General features: G+C 51.3%; 1 protein-coding gene across 1 annotated transcript; it reads right to left on the reverse strand.

Annotated features, from left to right (window-relative positions):
• Wnt9a (Wnt family member 9A) lies at positions 1–26,256 on the reverse strand. The gene is made up of 4 exons (XM_051180562.1): positions 26,061–26,256; positions 6,311–6,567; positions 5,267–5,529; positions 1–2,690 (listed from the first exon to the last, which is right to left on the reverse strand). Exons 1-4 carry the CDS (start codon positions 26,153–26,155, stop codon positions 2,208–2,210), a joined length of 1,098 nt encoding a protein of 365 aa, XP_051036519.1. The 5' UTR covers positions 26,156–26,256; the 3' UTR covers positions 1–2,207.

Here is a 26,256-nt window from a genome sequence, read left to right on the forward strand (position 1 = left end):
TTATGTATAATTTAAAATACATTTATTTAGTGTTTCCATTTGTTTCTGGTTTTGTTACACAAAGCTGTTAAATAAATACATTCTCTGCAGTCACTCAGGTTCACACCTACTCGCCACACAGATGAGGTAGAGAAATCACAGGCTGCACAAGACTCCACACAAAGACAGCGCTCCCTTGTGGGTCCATTGCCCGGCCAGGCGGGCCAGCAGTAAGCCTCAGAGCCAGCATACCCTGGGTGGCCGGGCCGCGGGAGCAGGGCAGCCGCTCACTCTACTGCCCATAGAAGAGAAGAAGATCAAAGAGGCTCTGGCCTGTGGGAGTTGCTTCATCCAGAAAGACATTCTAGTATATATTTATACAGAAAAAAACCAGCCGGCAGACATTCTCATTCTGCCTTGTTTTAAAAAATCCTTTTCTGAATATTGAGGACATAGAGCTAAATGTGGTATTCGGTAAAAAATATTCCTCTGAACTGGTAGGCTCCTTTCCCCAGATCCGACAGAGATAAAGCTCCAGTCTGTGGTGACACTGTGACTGGATTACAGACAGCTGAGAAGTGCTGGCTGCACTCCCCAGCCACCAGCCACTGCATACTGCCACTCATACCCTCATCCTGGAAACGTGGCATTCATTGGTAGGCTGTCATGAACCACAGGAGAATAAACTTTGCTATTTACACTTCCAATAGGGACCAGAGGCCCTCATCCACATAAATAGGTTTCCTTTTAAGACACAGTCCTACCACCACCCCATGCTTGGGCATTCTGGACTCCTGGAGCTCCAAGGGAGCCACTCCTTCCTCAGTAGTTTCTTTCTCCATGCCTGCCACCAGCCCACGCTCCAATCTATGTAGCCACGGGATTCCCACACAAACCTAAGGCCGGGCTTTCTGGGAGCCAAAGAGTCACCATATTGCAGAGGGGCGCAGGCCAACTGGATGCTGATCATGACTGCTCAGAGTACATACACTCACACACTCACACACCCATGCACACACACTCCTCACCAGCTCAGTGTAGCCACCTTTCCCCTGCAAAGACATCAGCAAGACCTGATGACAGCAAGTGTGTCTGTCCCTCCCTACCTTCCTTGGTGACACAGAGCAAGTGTGGCTTCCTGAGATGGACATTCGAAAGCTAATCCTGCCTCTGTCACAAGGCCCATGCCTCCAGCACTCTAGACCCCACAACCCATATCCAACAACCTGGTCACAACACCTACAGGGTACAGAGCAGGGGCCACACTAAGGGCCTCTAACGCCCAGGTAAGGTAGAATGGGGGAGTGGGTTTCCAGAAGCCCTGAGGGCCATGGCTAGGCTCCATTGCTTTCTTTCCAAACATGACCTTGATTTAGTGGTTTCAAACTAGAGCAAGCAGAAGAGAGTACAGAGGAACAGGAAGGCAGGGCCTCCCAGGTTGGCTTGGCTGGGCCTGGGGCAGGTTAAAGGAAAAAGCCACAGATTAGGAGGCAAGGGCATAAAGAAAATAATAATTACTATATCAGTTAAATAATAATAATTTAAAAGTCACTGATACTCCAAGGAAGTGCTCAGGGTCAGAGGGCCAGAGGCTGGGCCCTGGAGATGGAGTGGCTGCTCTCTCCTAGTGGTTTGACTCTCTGAAGACAGTGCTGGCATCAGGCTGCTGGGCCAGAACGGCAGCCGTGTGATTATGAAGGTGCACCTGCCCTCCAAGCCTCAGCAGAAGCCGAGAGGCAGGGAGGGCCAGTTAACACACTGGTCCCTGACAAGGGCTACACTCGGGACTGATGTGTCAGAGACGGAGGCAACTGAGAAACTGAGAAAGCATTACTGCAACGCTCTCGGGTCAAGGGGAGGAAGCTCAGGCCCAAGGCATAAGCAAAAGGGTTGAGGAGGCCAGACAGGGGCCAGCCCTCCCTCTGGGCCTTTGAGAAGTTAGACAGCCAACCAGCTGTACGCATACCAGGGCCCAAGTGTGCTAGGGGCACCTCTCCTTCCTTGCAGACCTTTTGTGTTGTTGTGACACATGTGCCCCACACAGCAGGATAGGCTGGGCCTGCAGGGCTTACTCTATTGCAGGCTAAGAGCCCTTGCACTATGTGCAACGCCTACACCCCTGTAGAAGGGCTGGGCAGAGCCCAGGGGTCAGCTCCTGCAGGTGTAGAACTCTTCAGGTACTGTGTGCAAAGCCCCTAGCCCTTACGGTAGGGCCACTGGGCCTCAGGTCAGCCCTTGCAGGTGTAGACCTCCTCTCGCTGTGTACACTGCCTGCACTCTACATAGCAGCACCAGCGCACCTGGCATTGGCAGGGCCTTGTCACCACACGGCTCTGTGTGTTGTGGCCACGGCCACAACAGATACTCTCACAGTTCTTCTCACGGTGGCACCTGCGGCCTGCAGTGCCAGGGGAAAAGCGGCCAGCCAGGCAGAAGCTGGGAGAGTCATCCAGGTGCACCAGCTCTGGTGTTCGGGGCAGTGGGTCACCACCTCCTGACCCAGAGGCCCTGCCCCGTGGTGGAGAGATGGCACCAGCCTCGCCGGTGGCTTCATTGGTAGTGCTGCCCACCTTGAGCGCTGTCTCATATTTGTGTTTCAGGTGCTTGCCCACCTCGTGGAAGGGTGCGAGCTGCCGCCAACAGGTCCTCACTGTGCAGGAGCCAGATACGCCATGGCATTTGCAGGTAGTCTCTACTCCAGCTTTTATCACCTGCAGTGGGGGAGCAGGAGCATGAGGAGCATGCCAGAAAAGCCCAGAAACATCAGAGAGGCTGGAACCTTAGCCCACCCTTATTGCCCACTGTGTAACCCTCACAGAGACCTAGACAGAGCCTGGCCAGCAGGGGTCAGCACTGTGCAACACACAGGAAGCCCAGCAGCCAGGATCATAGGCTGTCTCTTCCCTCTCTGAGTCAGGACTGCCAGGGGACAGAGGCCGTAAGGCCAGCAGCACCTTGACTTCCAGAATGGATCTTTGCTCCTCTATGAGCACAGGCTGGCCCGCACCCCCTTTGAGACACACTTCCTGTCTAACCTTATAACCATCCCTGCCCTGCCATCAACAATTACAGCCTTGCCAGGATTTCCTGCTTCTGGTCTCAGCATACTCTCAGCAGATGAAGACAAGGATCCCCCAGGGCTCTTTGTTTAGACTGACCACACCCCTGCTGAGTACCAGCTCTAGGTGGATATAACTCAAGCCCTGTGTGTGTGCGCGCGCGCACGCGCGCAGATTCAAAGAAAGGTGGGAAATTAAGGTAACTTCTTAAGGAAACGCTGCACCTAGGAGAGCTTCCAAGGCCAACTCCCCAGGAGAGGCTGCACCCTTGCTCCGCTCCATGACCATAGGTTGGAGCAGGCATGGTGGGCCTCCAAAAGTCCAGGTCTGGTAAGATACCAGGGAACCCTGGCCGGGCCAGGCCCTTCTTGGGACTTAGGGCTCCGCCTGAGGGATCTTCTGCCTGACCTTTCGTACCCAGGGGCCTTCCAAACGTTGTTTCAGATAGTAGAGTTGTGGGACAGAAGAATGTCGGGGAAGGGGGGCACCTCTTCCCAGGTGGGCCCTAAGCCACTGCTGGGCTCCCAAGCTGGCCCCCAGGAGTGTCCATTGGAGAGGGAGTAAGAAGTCTAGCTACCTCCTCACTCTCCTGCCAGGCAACCAGAGAGTCCCACTTAACCACGCTCTCCTGAGAAACCAGGACAGATTTAATTAAAGTGCGGCTGCCTGGGAGCAGTAAGCTGAAGGAGCACGTTCACACATTCTGACTTTTCATTAATAGCTCAAAGGGGAAGGTGGGGAGGGAGGGTCCAGCAGGAAAGAAAAGAACAGCCTGGCCTCAGAGATTGAATCTGCCCTCCCCGGCTTCCCTCCCCACTGGCCTAGGCCTGGGAAGGACTGGTTGGAAAGGAGGCAGACCAATCCTTTAATAAGTGGGGGATTCAGAACTCCGATTACTCAATAACAAGGAGCTCAGGGCAGGGCAGACTCTAATTACCTTGCTGTCCTCCCCAGACTGGAGGTACAGAGCCAGGCAAGGGGAGGAGGACAGGCCCCCAGCTCCTGAGGGGGGTATGGACCCTGCTTTTCCAAGCCCAAGCAGAGTCTGGAGTTTGAGTCATTCAAAGATGAGGTGGGTGGTGGCGGCATACACTTTTACTCCCAGCACTCGGGAGGCAGAGGCAGGCAGATCTCTGTGAGTTTAAGGCCAGCCTGGTCTACAAAGTGAGTGCCAGGATAGGCTCCAAGCTACACAGAGAAATCCTGTCTTGAAGGAAAAATAAATGAGGTGGAGGGGTGTATAGGGATCTATCTTGGTCCCATTCAGCAACAGGTAAACCAGGAGCTTCAGAGCTGAAAGTGACATCTGAGACATTCAACAGGTAAATCAGGCAACTCCAGAGCTTGGCATGCCTGCAGCCATAGCACCCCAAAGGCCTACTAGAGAGCTAATAATAAATCCCCCTTTTGCTTGTATTTAGAGTCGGGGTTCTGTCTTCCAGAACACTCTTGGCCACAGATAACACTGGACACCCTGGGTAAATGGGTCCTGTACCCATCAGCTCTTCCTTGGAGCTTCCTATCTACTATACTGCTCTCCACTTCTATGGTGACACTGCAGGTCACTTGGGCATGTAGGATACAATGTAGTGATATATTATTTATGTTTTATTAAAGCTTGCCTGAGGATTTAGACAGCAAAGTCTGCCACAAGCCATAGAAGCCTGGCACACACCTTTAATCCCAGCAGCCAGAGATGGTGGTACACACCTTAAATTCTAGGACTCAGGATTAAGAGATAGACAAATCTCAGTGAGTTCAAGGCCACCCAGATCTACACAAGATGGAATCAGTCTAAAAGAGAATTACAGCTCACACCTTTAATCCCAGAACTCATGAGAGGTATATAAGACGGGAGCAAGGTCTCAGTATGAGGCATTCATTCTCCAGCCATGTTGAGAATAGCAACACCCCAGCCCTGTTAGAAGTAAGAGCTCTCAGGTACCACAGGGAAGACTATTCATAGAGACAACTTCCGAGTCCTTGACTTGCCGGGAACAGGTGCAGAAAGTGACAAAGACCTTCCCTAGACTACCACATGGCACTTCCATGCCTAGTGACAGCATCTCACTCCATCCACTCCATGACCAGCCCTAGCCTTCCTGTACCCAAGCCCTCCCCCCCCCCATATACTTAGTGCCTAACCCTAAAACACTCACTGGGCCCAGCTCCTCTCAGACACAGCAATACCCCGACCCCAATCCTGCCCTGTGCCCCTCCCAGCTTGCCTTCACACCCACGAGGTTGTTATGGAAGTCTACTCGGGCTCGCAGATCCTTGCTAGACCGCCGGCCCAGGAACTCCTTGACAAACTTGCTGCTGTACTTGAGGTTGTCTCCACAGCCACCCCACTGCCAGGCCTCACGGTTTTCCAGGTCAGGGGCTTCGTCACAGGTACAGCGCTCCATGCGTCCTGCACTGCATGCCTTGGCCAATGCATGGGTCAGGCCCGCAGAAGAGATGGCATAGAGGAAGGCAGTCTCCTTGAAGCCTAGGGACAGCAGTAGAGCTAGTGAGGTCCAATTTCACATGTGTGCTAGCTAGGTAAGGGTTGGGGTACCATGCCTTTGAGGGCCTTTGGCAGGCACCTGAGAAAGATGCCGAGGATTCAGTAGTGTAGGACAGGCTGGGATTAAGACTTCAGAGTCTACAGTGGTACCTCTAGCCTGGTGGTCACAGATCTCATCCAGGTTCTCAATGTCTTGGCCTGTCCCTAGGGTCCTTGACAAATCCAACCTTAGACCTCAGGTCCTCTACTAACTGTGTATCATCTGTCATCTATCTATCTATCTATCTATCTATCTATCTATCTATCTATCTATCTATCCATCCATCTACCTATCTTCATCATCCTCATCATCTATCAATCATTTATCTGTAGAATTCCTATTGTTTAACCATGTCTATATATCACCTATTTATATCTATCTATCGATCTATTCATCCATCTATCCATTCATTTATCTGTAGAATTCCTATTGTCTACCCATGTCTACATATCATCTTTTTATTATCAATCATCTGTCATCTATCTATGCTACATATATTGGCAAGCACTCTACCACTGACTTAGTCCCTATTCCCTCGGGTCTTCAGTTTTTAAGCTTATGAAGAGACTCCCATGAGCTCCTGTGCCCAGTGGAAGGAGGAGCATGGAGGGTTTGGCCTGGGTCTGAGGCTTTCATTCAAAGCTGATGGTATACTGCCACCGGTGCACACATGGCAGGGAGAGACTATAGGGTGTGGCTGAAGGGAAGCAAGTGAGACCTTACCTCGCTTGAGCAGGCTAGCTCGGTAGCGGCCCTCCAGGGTGCAGTTCCAGCGCTCAAAGCGGAACTGGTACTGGCACTCCAGTGCACTCATGCTCACAGCCTCCACCAGTGTCTCAGCCACGCCTGGGTCCCTGCGGCACATGCGACGCTGTTTGCGTTCCAGCTTCAGCCTGTCACAGGCCTTGTAGTGTGCTTGGGCCGCAGCCTCGGTCTCCAGGGTCAGAGGGAGGATAGTCAGGGGTTCACTGCCTGTTAACCTAAGGACAGACAGAAGAAAGTGAGACCCGTCATAGGGTGGGGAGAACTGTCTGGGCTGAAGTATCTGAGAGTCTCCCTGGGAACACAGGAACCAGCACGCTAAGCCAAGTTAGAAGACAGGAGTGGTAAGACAGGAGCATCCAGCCCTAGGGAACCCAGGAAGAAGCAGGCGGTACATAGAGATCTTCCCTGAACCTGCCTGCTCTCATACCTGTCAGCACTGCCCTGGTCCCTATACAATGCCTGAGGGACTCCCATGTAACCCACACAGCTGCACAGGCAGGGCCTCCAACAGCCATGTAGTTGTCCCGACAGTTCCAGTTGATACCAGCATTGATGGCTAAAGATCAGTCCCCAGTTACACTCTCGAGAGCACAGCAGTGAGGGACTATAATGTGAAGTCTAGGACAACAGTGGGAAAGGGACCAGGGCCCCAGGCTGTGTCCATACTGTCCTCCTCCCCAGCTTGGAGACCCGACCCTGTGCTATTACCAGCCAGGAGTGTCCTGGGCTCACTTCTTCTCCCTGACCCCCTGAAGTCTGTTCTGGATGCCATGTGGTCTGGCCGTGATAATCTCTCAGCCTCAGGACTGTGGGCCCACTGGCCCCAAGAGAAGCAAGCTCCAAACCTTCACCTTCAGCAGCACCTCTAAGAATTATGTGGGGTGCTAGCTTTTAAGAGCTCTGTCTTGGATAGGGAGAGGGGGAAAAAAAAGAAAAGAGAAAGGGGGTAGAAACAGGAGCGCTGAAAGAGACTGTGTAGTGTCCCCTGATGCCTGGACACCATGGGGATGTCCAGACAACATCAGTTCATGCTCTGGTGGAGGAGACTGAAGACAGGGTGCCCCTGAATTATTGGGCAAACATGTATCACCATGTAAACAGGGACTTGAAGAGACCAGGGTCTCTGTCTGGGCCAGCCGTCCCTCTACTGTCCTGATGGGACTAACTGTCTCAGAACACTTTTTGACTCTGGATAAACTCAGGGCAGATATCTGGAAGGCAAGTCATCAGAATGACAACATTCAGGGGCACAGAAACAGGGCTAGGATTTGGGGGATTGGAGTGCCTGATTGAGAGGGCTTAGAAGGAGGCTGGGACCACCTAGCCAGGGCAAGGTTCCCAGGACACCAGCATCAAATGCAAAAACAGCCCATGTAAGTGCTGGAAGCAAAGACAAAGGGTCATAAAATAATGCCAGGATGAAATGTGTCCTTCCTTGTGACTGAGTGCTGGTATTAGGGGTGAATGTATCTGAATATATAAAAGGACTAAAAGCCTTCAGGGTGTTGCAAAGGGCAAGGAAATAAAAGGGCAGTAGATGATATTGGAAGCTTGTTTGCAGCTTATTTCTCAGAATAAGCCCAACTCTATGAGTGTGTGTGCAAGCACACATATGACTGTGGACATAGACATCTCCCTAGAAATTAGTAACGACAGGAGTAACATGCAAAGCAGACAGGCGTGAGGGGTTCTGCTGTGGCGTTGTCTGAGAGTGACTGCATAATACTGTGCGTTGTGTGTGAAATGCCCTCTTCAGCCGGTGCATTATTTTGGGAGCCTTCAGGAAGTATGGAAATGTGGCACAGCTGGTAGATGTAGGCCTTGGTTCTAGTCACATCCTTGGCTTCCCGGCCCAGAGCGAGGTGAACAGCCTCTGCCACACTGATCCACCATGCCTCGCCCACCATGAAACAGCCTGAACACTCCCTCCCTTAAGTTGTTTCTGTTGGGTATTTTAGTCCTTGGGATGAAAAAGTCACTAACATAATAGATGACAGTAATGTACTATGTGTCCCAAAAAGCTAGAAAGATTTTGAAAATTGAAGAACTGAGGTATATTAGGAGACAGTGCTTACTCTAACTTCAAAACCAAACACCTGCACATATGAAAACATCGCTGACTTCCCCTTAATATGCACAATTTTTTATGTATCAGTTAAAAGATGAAGAAAATAGCCGGGCAGTGGTGGCACACACCTTTAGTCCCTGCACTTAGGAAGCAGAGGCAGGCAGATCGCTGAGTTTGAGGACAGCCTGGTCTACAAAGTGAGTTCAGGACAGCCAGGGCAAAGAGACCCTGCCAAAAACAAAGGAAAGCAAGCAAACAAAACGATTCACAAAAGAAGACTGGTGCAGGGATCGATGCAAGGCTCAGCAGGTTAAGGGGCTTTCTGCCCAAGTGTGATGATACCCAAGACCCACATGGTTGAAGGAGAGAACCAATTCCTGGAAGTTGTCATATGACATCCACATGCATTCTGTGACACACATGCACATTCCCCAACTCCCAACACAGATTTCTTTTCTTTTTTTTTTTTTTTTTAAAGAAAATACAATTGCTCTTAGAACTCAGGCACTGGTCTCCACTGGAAAAAAACACCATGATGGCACAGGCATACCATATCCCAGCCACTCAGGAGGCTGAGGAAAGACGACTATGAGTTCAATGTCATCCTGGGCCAAAAAGCGAGGCCCAGACAGAAAAAGAGAAAGAGGGAAAAGAGAGGAGGAGAGAAGAATAGAGGTGATGAGACGTTTGAGCTACGGAAGGCCTAGTTTTATGTCAACTTGACACAAGCTAAGACCACTGGAGAAGAAGGACCTCAAATGAGAAAATACCTCCATAGGCTCAACAGGCATTTTCTTAAATAGTTATTGCTGTGGGAGGACCCAAGCCATTGCCTGTGGGGCACGACTGGGCTGGTGGTTCTGGGTTTATATAAAAGCAGACTGCGCAAATCATGGGGAATAAGCCAGTTAGCAGCACCCTTCCGTGACTTCTGCATCAGGTTCCTGCTCTGTTTGAGTTCCTGTCCTGACTTCCTGATGAACAGTGATGAGGACACACATAAGCCTAATAAGCCTTCTTCCCAAGTTGCTTTGGTCCTGGTGTTCCAACACAGCAACAGAAGCCCTAACCCAGACAACGTCCTCATTTATAAAAGTTTGACTGTACAATGGCACAAAAGGGACAGTAATCCAGTAGAGATGGCACTGTGGATTTGCTTTCTGCTCTTTCCTGTGCATCATGCTACATGAAGCTCCTTACAGTTGGCCCCAGGATCCTAAGAGGAACACGGATGCCCAGAAGTAACATGGGTGGTCAGCTTCTGATGAGACAGGCTTGGCGTTGGTTCTGCCCCACTATAAGCCAGGCCCCACACTCTGAGTGTGTGCAGTGGGCTGGCCTGAGCAGGGATGGTGGGAGAGTGGGGGATAGTCCATGCATTTTTGGCTTATTTCATGCCATAGGTTTCTCAAAACATAACCTATCTTAGGTCACTATACCACGTGACCCTTACACATGATAGAACACAGTGCTGGTGGATGTCAAGAAAGAAGTAGGGAAAGGCTAGATCCACCTGATCTACTGTGCCCTGGAGTGAGCAACAGCCCTGTGCCGGCATGGAGCCCGCCCCACAGAAGGCATGCCCAGCAGCCTGAAGACAGGCTTGGAGACAGAGGAAAAAATCCGGACAGAGCACCTGGGGAGGGGAGCGCCTTCTTTTCCACACAGCTGTGTGCATCCCTGGGCACAGATGGCTTCTTCACAAACACGTGGCAAAGTGGCCTGGCTATATGGCTCGCCACCCAGAGGTTGTGGCCCTGCAGTCCAGACAGCATCCCCTATATCCTGTCCTGGCATGGCATAGGCCCTGCCCACTGGACCAGCTGCCTGCCACACACAGAGCACCTGCTGCCAGGCTCAACGCAGCTGCCGCCCAACCCTGGTGGTGTCTGGCCTAACATGGCAGACAGAGCCAGCTGCACAGCTCAGTCCAGCCACCCAGCTGGGCATACACATCTTTCAGGCAGGACTGTGCGTTTCTCCTGAGGCTGGGGGCCTCATGCACTCTACATGGTCTTCTGGCAACCAAAGACTGTAACTCAATCACATACCATGTCTGTTTCCCGATTCTGTATCTATCTACACCCAGACCCCTCATTCTGACACAGACACACAGCAATTACAGTGGGTTACACAGGGGGCTGAGGATACAGTTCTATTGGTAGAGTGCCTCTCTGGCATGCACAAGACCCTGGGTTCTATAAACTTGCATGATAGCACACACCTGTAATTAAAGCACCTGGGTAGTAGAAGCAGGAGGATCAGAACTCGAGGTTACCCTTGGCCACATAATTAGACTGAGGCCAGTCTGAGCAACATGAGACCCTGTCTCAAAAGAGATGGTTCAGTGGTTTAGAGCACACATTGCACTTGCAGAGGACTGGGATTCAATTCCCAGAATGCATATGGGTGGTTTACAATCATCCATACATCCAGGGGATTTGACACCCTCTTCTGACCTCCATGGGCACTAGACATGGGTGAAGTACACATACCCTCATGCAGACAAAACACTCATATATATATAAAACAAAATAAATAAATCAAGAAAAAGAAGAGGACCAAAAGTGGATTATAATTACCTAAATCTTAGTCTAAACTAACTGCTAAAAATATAGTGGAAATGACTGATGTTGGTAGTTTTGTTTGTTGTGTTAACATAACTAACTCTAAAAGCACACTGAATGGAAGTAAAAACAGAAAACAGAACTGCACCAAGGTAAGATGCTTCTACAGGGCAAAGAACCAATCAACAGAGAGAACCTACAGAGCAGGAGGAGACACTCTGAGGAGGGACTAGCATCCAATTCAGTAGCAAGAAATAACCCCTTGAAAACTAGCCAAGGCAGGTTGGGAGGATGGCTCAATGATTAAGAACACTGTTCTTCCTGAGGACCTGGGTTTAATTCCTAGCAGTCTGTAACTCATCTCAAGGGATCCAATGCTCTCTTGTAGCCTCTGTAGACACTACATGTACATGATCCACAAACATACTTGCAGACAAAACACCAGTACACATTAAAAACAATAGACAAAGACAAATAACCAACCAACAACAACAACAGCAACTAACCAAGGAGATAACTCCAAAATAGACATTTTACAAGGAGACTATTCCTTGCTCCTAATCATTAGGGAAATGCCAATCAAAACCTCAGTAAGATATCACCTCACCACAAGCATGTGGCCCTGACCGACACTGGAAGGGATGGAAATTAGGGTTGCCATTGTGGAAATCCTAAAAACAAAACAAAACTAAAACTACCATATGATCCACCGTCTTAGTTACTTTTCTGTTGCTATGACAAAACGCCATGACCAAGGCAATTTATAGAAGAGTTTGTTGAAGGCTCACAGTTCCAGGGGTGACTCCATGATCATTAATGGCAGGGAGCATAGCCGCAGATAGGCAGGGATGGTGGTGGAGCAGTAACTGAAAGCTTACATCATTCATTCATTTATTTATTTTTGGTTTTTTCAAGACGGGGTTTCTCTGTATTGCTTTGGAGCTTGTCCTGGAACTAGCTCTGTAGACCAGGCTGGCCTCAAACTCACAGAGATTTGCCTGCCTCTGCCTCCCGAGTGCTGGAATTAAAGGTGTGCATCACCAATGCCCAGCTGAAAGTTTGTATCTTGAGACACAATCATGAGGCAGAGAGCTAACTGGAAATGGCATGGGGTTTTTGGAACCTCAAAGCCCATTGGAAGTGATACACCTACTTCCAACAAGGCCATGCCTCCTCATCCTCCCCAGACAATTCCAACTGGGGACTGAGTATTCAAACATTGAGCGTAATGAGCCATAGTCATTCAAATCACCACTCCAGCTACCCTACTCCTAGGCATATCTCTGAAGCAAATGAAGTCACTATGTGGGAGACACCTGCATTTCTCTGTTCACTGTCACAAGAACAGATAAATGGAAAAATCCTTGGTGTCCATCAACATATATATATACATACATACATACATACATACATACATATATGGAAAGCACACCACACCCACATCGTGGAAGAGATCACGTCATTTATGGTAATTCATGAGGAACTAAAGATCATAATACTAGGTGAAGACAGTCAGGCACAGAAAGGCAGATACACTCAAAGGAGCAAGGTGAGAAAGCTCAACTCAGAAGTAGTGGACAGTGGTTACCAGGTGTGCTGGGGATGTAGTTGGTAAAGATACAAAATCTTAATGCAACAGGAGGGGGAAGCTCAAGAGGCCCATCTACTGCATGGCGACTATTGAAGCAGTCTGTGCATAGCCCGTGTGGTTAGCATAGAACAGAGCTTGACAGCGCCCACCCCTCACAGAGCATGTGGGAATACGGGCTCTTGAACACATTGAGTTTACTTCCTTTGATACATCCAGAAGGGGGGGTGGGGGTGGCTGGCTCTATTTTTTAATTTCCTGAGGAATGGCTTAACTATGTTATGCTCCCACTAACTGTGAAAGAATACCTTTATCCACCCCAGTGCCATCTTTTTTCCTTTGCTTCCACGTTGCAGTGAGAGCCCTCTGCATAGTGTGATGGCATCAGCTGACTGTATCCCATGCTCACCCTCCCAGACCCACAGCACTGTCTTTGGCTAGCAAAGAGCTGACCTGGACCCCTGTAATGGGCATAAAAAGACACAGCCAAGCCCTCTAATAGTGGGCAGAAATACAGTCAAATCAACATCACAAATCTGTCATCCAGATGCAGCCAGCTTGGCACAAGGAAGACCCCCAAAGACAATAGAGAACAGAGAGGCAAGGGCTGGGACCGGCACTCACTCAAGTGCCCAGACCTTGGAAACCAGGAGCAGATAGCCTCTTCCCAGTGTATATGAAGCTGAGCCAGGCATTCTGTGTCACTCTTGAACATCAAAGGCCAGCTCTTGACATCACACCATTCACCATGGGTCATGGACACACTGAACAGGATGGAACAGCTCTCAGTGGAAGCCATGAATAATCGAATGTTGCATCTTTAGGGGAATGAACATTCCCCTTTATCTGCAGAGGGGAGGTATAGAAACCGACAGCTTTGGCAGAAGCTCTGTTCTGGAGCAAAGCCTGGAGGACTCTCCTTGGTCAGGGTGGCTGTGCCTTCTAGATGGCTGGACTCTGCCTGGGGTCTCACCTGTGTGCCCTTCTTTTCCATGCTCTTCCTGTTGAGTCTCAGTTCTTAGTTAACCTTCTGTTGCTCTCCCCTGGGAGAGCTAACATCAGACGGGAGAATTTTAAGATCCCCCCAGCTCTCACTCCATTCTGCCACCTCTTGTCTTGTCACTTATTGGGATTAAGTCACCTACCACTAAACCCACACATTTAAAGAATGTTGATGTGTTATACACAGATATATGTAACAATAGCATGAAATTTAGGACTTCCTCCATAGCTGGGTGTGGTGGTGTACAGCTTTATTTCCAGGGTTTGAGAGACAGGGGCAGGAGGATCTCTGGGTCCAAGGCCAGCCTGGTCTATAGATGTAGCTCCAGGATAAACAGGGCTACACAGTGAAACCTTGTCTGAAAAAAAAAAAACAAAAAACATGGGTCTCAGTTAAAGGCCTGGGCAGTCTAAGGGACCTCTGACAGTGGAACCAGGATGTGTCCCTGGTGCACAAAAGGACTTTGGGCGCACTTTCCCCATGGATACTCCCTTAACCTAGAGTCAGGAGGGATTGCCTAGACCCTTTTCCAAATGACTTGACAGATTTTGATGATCCCTCCTGGAAGGCCTCACCCTCCCTGTGGAGTGGGTGGGGAATGGGATGGGAGGGGGGTCGGGGCACATGGGAGGATGGGAGGGAGAGGGAACTGGGGTCGACATGTAAAATAAGAAAAAAAAATAATAATAAAAGAAAAAAATAAAGTTAAGCAGAACAGTCTCCCCCCCCCCAAAAAAAATAAACATTTACTTAGGGGCTGGAGTGATGGCTCAGCTGTTAAAAGCACGTATTGTTCTTACACATAAGCCAGGTTCAGTTTCCAGCACCCATGTGGCAGCTCACAACTGTCTGTAACTCCACTTTCAGGGGCTCTGACACCCTCTTCTGGTCTCCATGGGCACCTTCACATGTGTGGTACATATATACGCATTCAGGCAAAGCAGTAATACACATACAATAAAAGTAAATGTAAAATTTTAATTTCTGTGTGTGTGTGGGGGGGGGTTGTGCCGTGGTGCATATGTGGACATTAGCGCATAACTTGCACAAGTTGATTTTTTTCTTTCTACCATGTGGGTCTTGGGGTTCAAGCTCAGTCCACCAGATTTGGCAGTAAGTACCCTTACCTGATAAACCATCTTGCCAGCCCTCCACCTTATTTTTTGAGACAGGACTTCTCACTGAATCTAGAGCTTGCTAATGAGGGCAAGCTGCCTAGCCAGCAAACCCTAGGGACCTTCCAGTCTGTGTCCCCAACCCTGGGGTGACAGGTATACATCACACCTTCACACCTGTATTTTTACACGGGTCCTAGGGGACCCCGGCCCATGTGCTTGCACAGTAAGCACTTCATCAACTGAGCCACTCTGAGTGTTTCATTTGAAGGGAGCCAGGCAACAGCTGTCCTTCGTGGCTGGTTTGTTTCCCTCGGTCATGCTCTCCTGGCTCATCCATGGTAAAGAATATTAAGAGTCCTTTATTTTAGTTGGAAACATTCCCTTGTGTGGAAGGACACGTTGCTTGTTTATTCACTGATGGATGGGCACTTGGATTGTTTCTGCCTTTGAGTTCAAGCAGGCCTGTTCTGTTTCTTGTGGGTGTGTCCCTGGGAAGAAACTGCTGGGTCAGGGACCTTCCAGGAACTGTCAGCGTGTTCTCCAAAGCAGCTGCCCCACCTTACATCATCAGACAGGGTTTCCTGGCCCTTCATCAAGGTGCAGCACACTGACTTTAGGTATATTGCACTGCCGCTGTCAACTGTCTTCCCGTGACTGCCTTTGTATTTGACTTTAAAAGGCTTACATTCCTTCTGATGGAATTCTGCTTGGAGCTTCCAAGCCTCACCCACCTCAAACTTAAGCACGGAAGTCATCAACTGTCACCATTCCAGTCACTGCGAACCTGCAGCTGCATCCCCAGCTCCAGAAGGCCACACAGAGTCCAGGCCACTACTTCAGGAAACTACAGAGCCTGAGTCACTGCCTTGGGTTTCCATACAAGATCCAATTCTCACGTTCATCAACAAGCCGAGCTCCAGTCAAAGCTGGGTCCTTCCTCTTTGTCTCTCTAGATCCCCCCCACTGTCAGCACCCAAGTTCATGTTTTCTCTCATTCGCTCAACTCACACATCCTCACACAACACACACACAACTCACACACAACTCACACATGTTTTGATGGGTGTCTCACCAGGAGCCTTTACCACACTGTACTGGATCACTCGCTCTTTGCTCAGCCTTAACATGGAGCACTGACCTGTTAGTTAGGTTGAGGGTCTCGGCTTGCTGTTTTCTTTCATCTAGTCTGGACCATACCTGTCCATTTTATATACTTTCTTTATTTCATCTTGGGGATCCCTCAATTTCCCCTCTACTCATTACAGTTTAGTATTAAATATACTCCCCATTTTCTAGCTCTCCTTGACAGGAGGTTGTCACTCACCCAGATCCAATGCAAGTGTAGGTCACCTGTTCACACTCATGCCACCAATGAAATCTATTGTGTACTTTAGGTCCAGCTTGGGGCCAAGGAAACATCATGTTACAGTCAGCATTGTCTCACCTGTCACCTCACAGAGGCCATTTTCTCTGTATTTCTAGGGATGGGGTGGGGAAGCTGCCGAAGTGTCAGCCCCCTGGCTCCTATGAACATCATGTCATCTGTGTCTTGTTCTCTCTGGCCCATCTCACTCCTGCCTTCAGTATCCACAGATGTTTCATGATTGAATCAATTCCTGTGAAATTCACTTGTATTCTCTGGCTGGGTTTTACCCATCCACTGTTTTTTGAATCTTCTGCATAGCTTTATTTTGGAAAGTGCTTGCCCTCTACCTCAGAACATCAGCCCTGTCCAGTTCAGCTCCCTCCCCTGCTCTGGATCTTCCTAGTAGGGAGGTAGTCCCCTGTCCCACATCTGTCTGCCTCTCTACCACCCTGGTAATTTCTCCTGCCTGGCTCCCAGCGTGCTAATTCCCTTCAGCTGTTTTGAATCTGCTTCTCAACCCATCTGTCATTGGCACTTTTCCCCCTAGTTGTTTGGTGTTTCCAAACTGCTGGGTCAGTTTTTTTGTGGGTTCTCTCTGTACAGAGATTCCTAGCCTATCTGCTTTCACTGGGATTCCCCACCCTCTAATTGCGATGCTCTAGTGCCTGTGTCTGTGGCTGCTTCTCCATGCATGTCTTGTTACCCTAGACTGCGTCTGCTTGCTGTCTTTGACATAAACAAGTTGAAATAAGGTATAAAACATGGAGATTTGGGTAAATGGTGACCCCACAAGACGGCCATCTACCCAGAGCCTCAAGGAGTCTTCTGGAATCTTGGCAGATATCATGAAGGTCAGAGTCCTGAAGTTTGGAGCCCCGAAAGGAGCAGAAGGTGTCCTTGTAAGAAAGGAGTGGGGAAGCTCTGCAGAGATGACTCAGTGGGTCAAAGGCTTACTGTACAAGCATGAGGACCTAAATTAAGAACTCCAGCACCCATGTAAAGGCCTGGTATGGTGTCATGTGTGTGCAATGCCAGTGTTGACTGGATGCAGGGGAGATAGGTGGACCCCTAGGTCCTGATGGTCAATCTAGCTTAGCTGGTGAGCTGCAGGTTCAGCAAGAGACCCTGTCTCAAAACACAATGTGGAGGAAGACATCTGCTGTGGACAGCGGTCCTCTATGTGCACATTCACATGTACATGTGCACGTATGTGTGCACATGCACAAAGACACGCAATACATAAGAAAACAGTGAGGGCCCCAGGAGTTGGAGGAGACAGGAAAGATTTGCACAGGAGCCTTCAGGAAGAGCCAATGCCTTGAATACAGACTTCTAGTCTCCAGAACTGACACAGAACAAATTCCTGCTGCTTTAACACATCACACTGGTGTGTGGTCGGTCACTTGTACAGACCAGGATCGACAACAGCCCCATACCTAGCCCATTGAAATTGTTCCCATGTTATGTAGTCAGGCTGCTGTAGCCATGACAGTTCCAAGCTCAGAATAAGTTAAGTCCAAGCAAGGCTGGACCCTGGACTGTGCCAGAGACTCAGGCCATCATCGGGTGTCCTACAAGTTTTGGGGCACTGATGGTTGTTGAAAAGTCTCCACTGAGTGTTCCCTCCTCTGCTGTCCTTCCTCCTGTGAGACGCTCCACATGTGAGAAGATCTCTATGGATCTTCAACTACGGGCTTCATCTTACTGGCTTTGGACAGTTTCAACACTAACCATCCTCATACACATATATGCATATACACACCCATATACACGGCAACCCCTACAGAAACATGCACACAGGTCCATTCACACACATACAACACAAACATATTCACACACACACACACACACACACACACACACACACACAAATCCAGCTTCAACTGTTTTCAACAAGATGGCATGGGCCATTGTTACTGAAACTAAGGTATTTATACCCAAAGATGTTCTCATTTTGATGGATTTGGTAGGTGTTTTCACTCCATATACTGGCGGGACTCTAAAGGGTAGAGGCTAAAGTGACATGGCCAAGTCTGCACTGTCTAGGAAGAGAAACCAGATGAGACCAGGGATCCAACAGCAGCCCCCAATCCAGCCCATGAACAAGCCTGACTTAAGATTGTTTCCTTGGCAAGAAACCCAACATGGTCTTCAGGGTGTGCCCACACACCCCCAGTAACCCAGGCATCCCAAGCTCTCACACCTCCCTCATTCACGTTACAGCCACTCCAGAAGATGTAAGGCCAGCAGGAGAGAAGAAAGAAGTTGGAACACGCAGAACCACATGTGACAGAACTGTCATTCCAACCCACAAAGTCCCACGGAGTAGAAATGACTTAAGACTGCTGACCCTCTAGGATGCTGAGAGGTGGTCTACCAAGAACCCTGCCCCCTCACTGATCTGCAGGAACTTAGCAGAGACCCTTTTAGACCCTTAGAGAGATTAGAGATGGTGACTGCTCCTGAGTGCTGGACAGGCCTGAGGCTGTGACTGCTTAGGGACCCAGATGCCTCCTTGGAGCACCAGCTAGACTATCAAGAGCAGAGAATAGCTCAAGATGGAAGTGTACCCCAGTCCTGCAGCCCAAGCTGTTCCCCCACACAGGGCAGGCAGATGAGCAGCCCTTATAACAGCAGGCCCCCAGAATTGCTCCCACAGTCCTCCATCCCACCAACAAGCTAGGCCACCCCCGGGCCACCCTGCCAGGGAACCAGCTCTCCCCTGGGCCAGGGTGGAGGGAGCCAAGGGTATAGTTCCAGAAGCCACAGCGCCCAGCCGAGGAAACCTCAGCTCCGCCAGACAGCATTTAATTTCTGTGTGAAACAAAATCAAAACAAATTCCAGCACTGAGAGACGGAACTGAGATTAACCCTCCGCCCTCCCGCAGTCCCACTTCCAACCCGAGTACCTCCATGTCCCTGGGGGTGGCAATGCGCCCGGGACAAGGCCAAGGATGTTTTCCACAGAGACACTGGTCAAAGGCTACAAATGGGCAGTCATCCAGTCTCCCTCCCTCATTGCCCACTGCCCTGGAGGAGCCAAGCTCCTGGGGACTGTGGGATAGACAAGCACCATCCAGCTACCACCCCAGGATCCAAGGTGCTGTCCAGCAGACCCCATCCATCACAGGCAAGCATGTTGTGGTGCCACAGCGCCACACTGGACCCCTGGGAAGAAGATGGGAGCAGAACTTCCCGGAACAGCCACCCGTGTCCAGCAACAGTATTCACAGAAGGCTAGTCACAGGCCTGTGACACTGAAAGCAGAACTGTGGGACCCTCAGCAGCCACTAGCATGACCCTATACAGCAGTCCTCCCTAGAGGACTAGACCCCTAGCTGCCCAGCCTTGTGACTGGGGGGGCTCCCATCTCCATATCCCCATCTGCCAAGATGCAGATGGCCCCAATGTCCTCAGGCTCTGGGAGCTCCTTGCAAGCATCTTGTCCTGGGCCAGACCTCCAGCCCACTTCCCCTAGCTGCTCAGACCTCAGGTATTGAGATGAAAAACAAACGCAGTTTGCGGCTTGCCGTTTCCATCGCCTCGTCCGGCTGCCTGACCCAAGGTACTTAGGCTGCCAGCTGGGCAGCTGGGTTTCCTCCTGTGGGTAGTGGCATAAGGCCAGCAGAGTCCTTGCCAGAGGGGCAAGGCCTGTGGGTCACAGGGGCAGGGCAGTCTGGAGCCACCCAGATCGTCGAGTATGGTGAGCCTGTCCCCAAACACCTGCCATGGGATGGGGGCAGGTACTTTCTGATTTTCCCAGCTGGACTCACACTGCATGGCTACTCACTAGTGTTCATCCACATGTACAGGCCCCTTCCTCATAATGATCTCAGACATGCCAGAAGGTAGGATGGCATGCCAGCTGGGCAGCCATGAGCTTAGAAAAGGCAGCCACACCTCTTCTAAGACACATCAAACAGGTGAAGTCAAGACTCCAGTCAGGGTAGTAGACCAAGCTAAGATCAATAAGAAATGCAGACACCCCCAGGGAAAAGAGAGTCCTCCAATGGCCTTAGGCTGGTAGCAGCCTTGAACTAGGGGGCACAGTGCATAGCTAAGAAGAAACTCATAAGAGACCCTCCTGTATGTCCCAGGGTTGAATTAGGGAAAGACTGACACATCTGGGCTGTTGTAGAGGCAGTAAGCCAGGCAAATGCTGATTTCACCCCAACTTCCCAGCAAGACTCTCCCCAAAGCAATCCACTTATGTGTTTCAGGAGGCCTGGCTTCATCCACAGGCATCTAAGGCTCATGCCAAAAGCTTCTCTGACTACTCAGACAACTGTGCCTTGTCCAGAGCCTGCTGCAGTCAGCCGGGCACCAGCAGGGCACCCGCCACACGGCACAATACACAAAGGCAGCGGGTGCCCGGCAGGCTGGACTCAGAGGGCAAGTGCAGGGAGCCTGTCAACAGGTGTCGTCTTTCCAGCAAGGAGCCAGGCAGGCCTGGCTGCCCCCTCCACCTACCCCTTATCAGCTCATCACCCTCCAGGGTTCAGGGCCTCCCTGGGAGGAATCTATCCTCGTACATTCTTTCCTAGGGTACAAATTACCTGCACACCTTACCCATGACGGCCAAACCTGGGAGTTGGCAGAGAGGCAAAGGCAGAGGCAAAAGGTGCCTGGGGCCTTAGGCCACCTAGATGCTGCCTCGCACCTACCAGGTCCTGCCTAGGACAATCACCCCAAGCCACAAAGGCAGGAGGCAGAGCGTATGGTGAGGACAGGAGCAAGATTAGGCCAGCTGTCTCCCAGTCCAGACGGCTGCCGGCTGTGAGTAGGACATCTGCTCACACAGCTGAGTGGGGCCAGGTGGCCCCGGGTTGGCCTTACCTTAAATCCCACCACACTGCTGCTGAACACCACTTCCCACTTCCTCAAGGCACGAGAGACACTGTGCACTCTAGGCTGGGGGTCTGGGCTTGACTGATATGAGGGGGTCCAAGGCAAAGCCCCTCCCCCACCTACCAGTTCCAGGAACTGCAGATGGAAACTCGAGGGCAGCTGGAGTGGAGGGTTTAAGGGGTTGCCAATGCAGAATGAAGGTAACCAGTTCCTACCTGGGGCTCATGCCACACCAGCCACACAGCCTAGCTGGGAAGCCAGGCAACTCCAACTTCAGCTGGCCACTTGCCGGGCTGGGGGTGGGGGTGGGGGTGGGGTGGGGAGTTGTTGGGGAGTGGCAAAGGAATACCGGCTCCGCCTCCACCTCAGTGGGCCCCAAGGAGCTCCCCTCCCCTCGCCCAACTCTTGGTTTCTCCTAATCCTCTACCAAAGGGTCTTACCCACAGAGCCCCTTGGCAGAGACTTCCAAGACTAGCCTGTCTGCTCCCATTGCTGCCCCACAAAGCCCACTGCCTGGGTGCCATACTCTGCTGACCTCCCAAAGGCCTGTGAGCATCCTGGGGTGTTCTGAGCCCAGTAGCTCCACGTATACACCTGATCCCAACCTCAGCACCCACTCCTGGCCTAGGCCTGACCTTCTAGTCTGTCCCTAAGCCTTTGCGGATGCCACAGCTCATGCCTACTCAGCTCCTGGCTGCACCCAGACCCCTGACTTCTTGGTAACCTCTATTGCGCCTCAACACATACAGTGAAGGCGGCATACAGCTTGGACAGTCTGTGCTTTCAGACCCAGCATCCTGCCTGGATTCCTTCCCAGCCTTCTCTGACTCTAGGAAAAGAGCTACCTGAGTCCCCTTGTCCAAAGAGCCATTAGGCTTGGGCAAATGGCCACAGGGTATTCCCACCCAGGCTCCAGAGTAAGAATGAAGGATGGGACAGTCTCCTGCCCTTTGACCTGAGGAGATCTTCCTCTTCTAGTTTCTCCAGTATCCAGAATTATCATAAATAAAAGGATGCCCTTCCACCCTTACAGTCAGACTGGGGCAGGCACATGAAAAACAGCTAAGGATTGCTACCACCTCTGTGTATGGGATGAGAGAAATAAAACTTCTCTATCTAGGAGAGATCTAGACTATGTAAAGAGCTCTCACACATAACAACAAACCAAATAACACAACTTTTAAAAGGGCAAAAGAACTGAACAGATGGTTCTCCAAAGGAGGTATGACAATTATCAAGAAGTCTGCAAAAACCATGGTCATTAATCCCTTTAATCTCAGCACTCCAGAGACACAGTCAAGCAGATCTAAGTTGAAAGCCAGCCTGGTTTACACTAGTGAGTTCTAGGATAGCCAGGGCGATATACTGAAGAGACCCTGTCTCAAAAAAAAAAAAAAAAAAAAAAAAAAAAAAAAATCACAATACAAAACCAACCAATCAAACAAGAAGCCTACAAAAGGTAACCAATGTCACCAGCCATCAAACTCACTAGAACACATGCTTCACACCCACTAGGATGGCTAGAATTAAAAACAACAATGAAAAAAGCAGAATGTATTTGGTGATGACATGGAGAAATTGGACCCCTGCACTTTTATGGGAGGGATATAAAATACTGTAACTACTTGGGACAACATTTTGGCAGTTCCTCAAGAAGTGTAAAGTAGAATTGCCTGAGGACCTGGCAATTCCACTTCTAGATAGGAACTACTCAAGAGCCGCAAAAAGATACTGGGGATGGGAACACTGATATTCATAGCAACATTAGTAAAAATAACCAAATGGTGGGAATGACCCAAATAGCCATCAACTGACAAACAGGGTTGTTTTTTTTAATTGTTGTATAATCAATTCAGTCATAAAAAGGAGTGAAACACTGATTCATGCTACAACATGGATGAGCCTCCAAAAACATGACACCGAATGAAAGAAGCCAGACACAAAGGCCACAGAGCGTATGGTCCCACTTCTACAAGGAGTCCAGAATAGGAAAATCCATGGAGACAGAAAGATTAGTGGTTGCCAGGGGCTGGAGGGAGGGGAGTGGGGAATGACTGCTGAGTGGGTATGAGGTTTCTGGGGTGAGGAAAATGTTCTGGAATTAGACAGTTGTGATGGCTGACAGTTTTGTGAATATACCCCAAACCGCGGAGCTGGGGGAGTTTCTTGGGATGTGAGTTATATTAGTAGGCCCTGATACCACTCAGCCCCAAACAGTCCACAGAGATCCCAAGTGAGGGTATCTTTCAGAAGGGGACATATAAGCATCCCTGATAGAAATCAGATGCATATAACCAGAGCAGAGAAAAGAAAGGAAGTCGTAAGGTTTATAATGCACCTTCCTAGTTCTTTACAAGAAAACAGGGTGAAAGTCTCCAAACTCCCAAAGGCCTCTGCTGGGGAGCTCACTTGCTCGAGGGTGCAGTTCTTAATCCTGACCTCCACTTAGTCTGGGGCCTCCTTTCTAGATTCTGTGCAATCTTGCAGGGGAACAGCCACAGGGTCTGCTCACACCAGCCCTCTCACCTGTCAATTCCCAGAGAGATGCAGGGGGTGAGGGAAGCAAAGCCTCCACGAGACTCTGTGTCTGTGTTCCCAACCCACATGTGACCTCCGACTGGCCTCAGGAACACAGGCCTACAGCAGGCAGCAGCTCTAGAAGAAACTAATGGAATTGCCACCTGCTGATCTGAGGAACTGACTGGGATGCAAAGCTGGGCCTAGGGAAGAGGAAGAGGAGAGTGGAGCCCCTTACCCATGGCTGGTGGCCAGCCTGGAGGGGTCCAGCAGCAGGGTGGCCAGAGGCCTCTAGAAGGGAAGGGCAGCCAGAACTGTAGGGTTGGGTTGCAGCTCAGAGAGGGGGTGGGGAGGGATCCTGTAGCCACGTGACCCTCCCCCGGGCCAGCCTCTCCTCTCTGGGTTCCTGGGCTGTAACTGGAGCCGTGTTCCTGCCTGGGAGCCTCCGTGCCAGGCAGAGCTTTGGAGAGGGGGAAGGGAGAGGAGAGCCCCAGATTCCAACTCCTTCTCCCTACTCTCCACTCCCTCTCCAGTTGGGAAGGGACACAGGCACACCACATTCTCACGGGCGCACCCTCAGGCTCCCCCTCCAGCTCCAAGCCTGCTACGCCTTTCAGGGTTCCCACACTTATACCCTCCCTTGGTTGAGGCAGGGGTGGGACCTCTGGACACAAAACAGCCTAGGACACATCTTATGCCCCCAACATACATACATACAACAACAACAACATACATACACATACATACGTATTCAATGGAAATCAATTCTCAGAGAGACCCACGTCAGCTAGCCTGTCCTCCCAGGTTTCCCCCTGGCTCTTGGTTCAACAGGTATCCACTCTGTCCATCTTTATAGTCTATTAGAGTTCTTCCTCCAAACCAAGTTGGTCTCCAGGGCAGCTGGAGGAGAGGAGCACTTAAGTCAGGCTTGGCTTTCCTTGAGGGTTGGGGCAGAGAGCTAGGAAGAGGTTGACCCAAGCCATAGCAATACTGATGTCTTCAGTACCTGCTTGGGAGCTACTACCCTGTGCTTAAACCCTGCCATAGAATCAAAGGGTGCCAACACCCCTACAGTACCCAAGCTAGAAAGAGGACTTTCTCAAGACACAAGGAATAGAGACAGCGAAGAGAGGGGGAGAAAAAGACGGATGAAGAGTAGTGCAGCCAGTACTCTAACACCATCATCTGTAAGTTCTGGATCCTGGGGCCACAAGGCCTGCCTGCAGCAGAGATCCCAGAGGGAGCAAAGAGGCTGCCCATGCGAGCCCAGGGCGTGTCAGAAGCCCGGCTGGGCTAGAAGAGAGGAAGGCACAGCTGGCTGATGGGCTGCTGTGACTCACCGCGGACCTGCGGCCAGACGGCCATCCTCAGCCCTCCCTCTTGCCCGCGGGTGAGGCTTAGGGCTGCACAGATGGTGTGCAGGGGCGTGCCAGGCCAAGGCCCAGGGGCTGGATCCACAGTGGAAGCCAAGGGAGCTAGGGAGGGGGAGACCCTGGGAACCGAGACATGGAACTGACCCTGGAAGACAACCCAGAAGGAATGGACAGACGAGGAGAAAGGAGGAGAAAGAAAAACACAAAGGGAAATTTTCCCATGAAAATATTTTATTTTCTTTGAGAACAGGATACACCTGCAGGGCTCCTCGGCCCAGCCGCCTCTCCCTGCCCTGGCGGGTACCAGATTCCTGGACCAACGGGGCCCTCTGCCGGCCACACCGCTGCGAGCGGGCACCACAGCCAGGGGCGAGGGAACAGGTGACCGGCAAAGGGCGGCGGCCCAAGAGCAGTCCAGGGCACCCAGAACCGGGGCTGCGACCCGAGGGACCAACCATAGCTCCCAGGGGGTCAGTGCGGGGATGAGAAGCAGGGAGGGCGGAGAAAGCTGGGACGCTGCCTCTCATGGTGCCACCCAGGACCTCGGCGAACTCAAAGTGCATAGGGTGTCCCTCTAAAGATCGCTGGGTTCAGGCATCCCAGACCTGGGAAAGGGAGTAGAAAGGGAGGAACGAAAGGAACTAAAGGCGAAGAAACGCGCTCAACAACGCGGCAAAACTGCTAGCGCAGAGAAAAGCGAGTGCGGGCGGCGACCCCGCGGGACAGCGGCGGCGTCCACCCCCCGGGCCAGGTCTCCCAGACGTGTTCCCGAGGGCCGAGGTCGGGGCCCGGGCTCGGGCGGGCGCCAGAAGAAAGCGCAAGAAAAATAAATTTCTCCAGCTTGGAGGGTTTTTTTTCTCCCCGTTGGGGCTCAGTGCAAGGAACATCTGGATTTTGTACGTGTTTTTTTGTTGTTGTTAAATTAACTTTTCCAGGAGAGAAGGGGGGTAGTGGGCAGGGGCCAGGGAGGCTCCAGCCTTTTGGCAAGAGCACCGCGGCCTAAGGCGGCGGCAGCGACTCAGAAGTCACCGCGGACCGCGGCCCCGCGCAAGCCCGTCGGGGACACCGGCCCCTCTACCTCTAGGGCGCACGGCGGGCAACGACCTGCAGACCGAGAGGCGCGCTCGCTGCCAACTAACAACTCCAAGCCACCCGAGTACCCCGCCGAGCACCTGGCGGGTGCTGCCCCGGGCTCGATGCCCCCGTCCGGCCCCGCCGCCCTCGCCCGCCCTCGCGCGGCCGCCCGCCGCGGGCACCTACCCGAAGTAGGCGGCCGAAGGGCGCAGCGCGGCGAGCAGCAGCGTCAGCCCGAAGGCCGCGGCCAGCCAGCGCGCCAGAAGGGACCCATCCAGCATCTTGCCGCGCCGCGGCGGCTGACCATCGCGCTCCGGGATCCGCGCAGGGCGCGCCGCGACCGCCGCTCTCTTATAGCGTCCGCAGCCGCGGCCGCGGGGCG

The sequence above is a fragment of the Phodopus roborovskii genome, unplaced genomic scaffold, assembly GCF_943737965.1.
Source record: "Phodopus roborovskii unplaced genomic scaffold, PHOROB, whole genome shotgun sequence".
Lineage (NCBI taxonomy): Eukaryota > Metazoa > Chordata > Mammalia > Rodentia > Cricetidae > Phodopus > Phodopus roborovskii.

Coding starts and splice junctions, on each gene's coding strand:
- Wnt9a (XM_051180562.1), bottom strand. CDS start 26,155: ATGCTGGATGGGTCCCTTCTGGCGCGCTGGCTGGCCGCGGCCTTCGGG. Junction 6,568..26,060: donor CCTTCGGCCGCCTACTTCGG/GTAGGTGCCCGC, acceptor GTCTGTCCTTAG/GTTAACAGGCAGTGAACCCC. Junction 2,691..5,266: donor ACAACCTCGTGGGTGTGAAG/GCAAGCTGGGAG, acceptor CCCCCACTGCAG/GTGATAAAAGCTGGAGTAGA.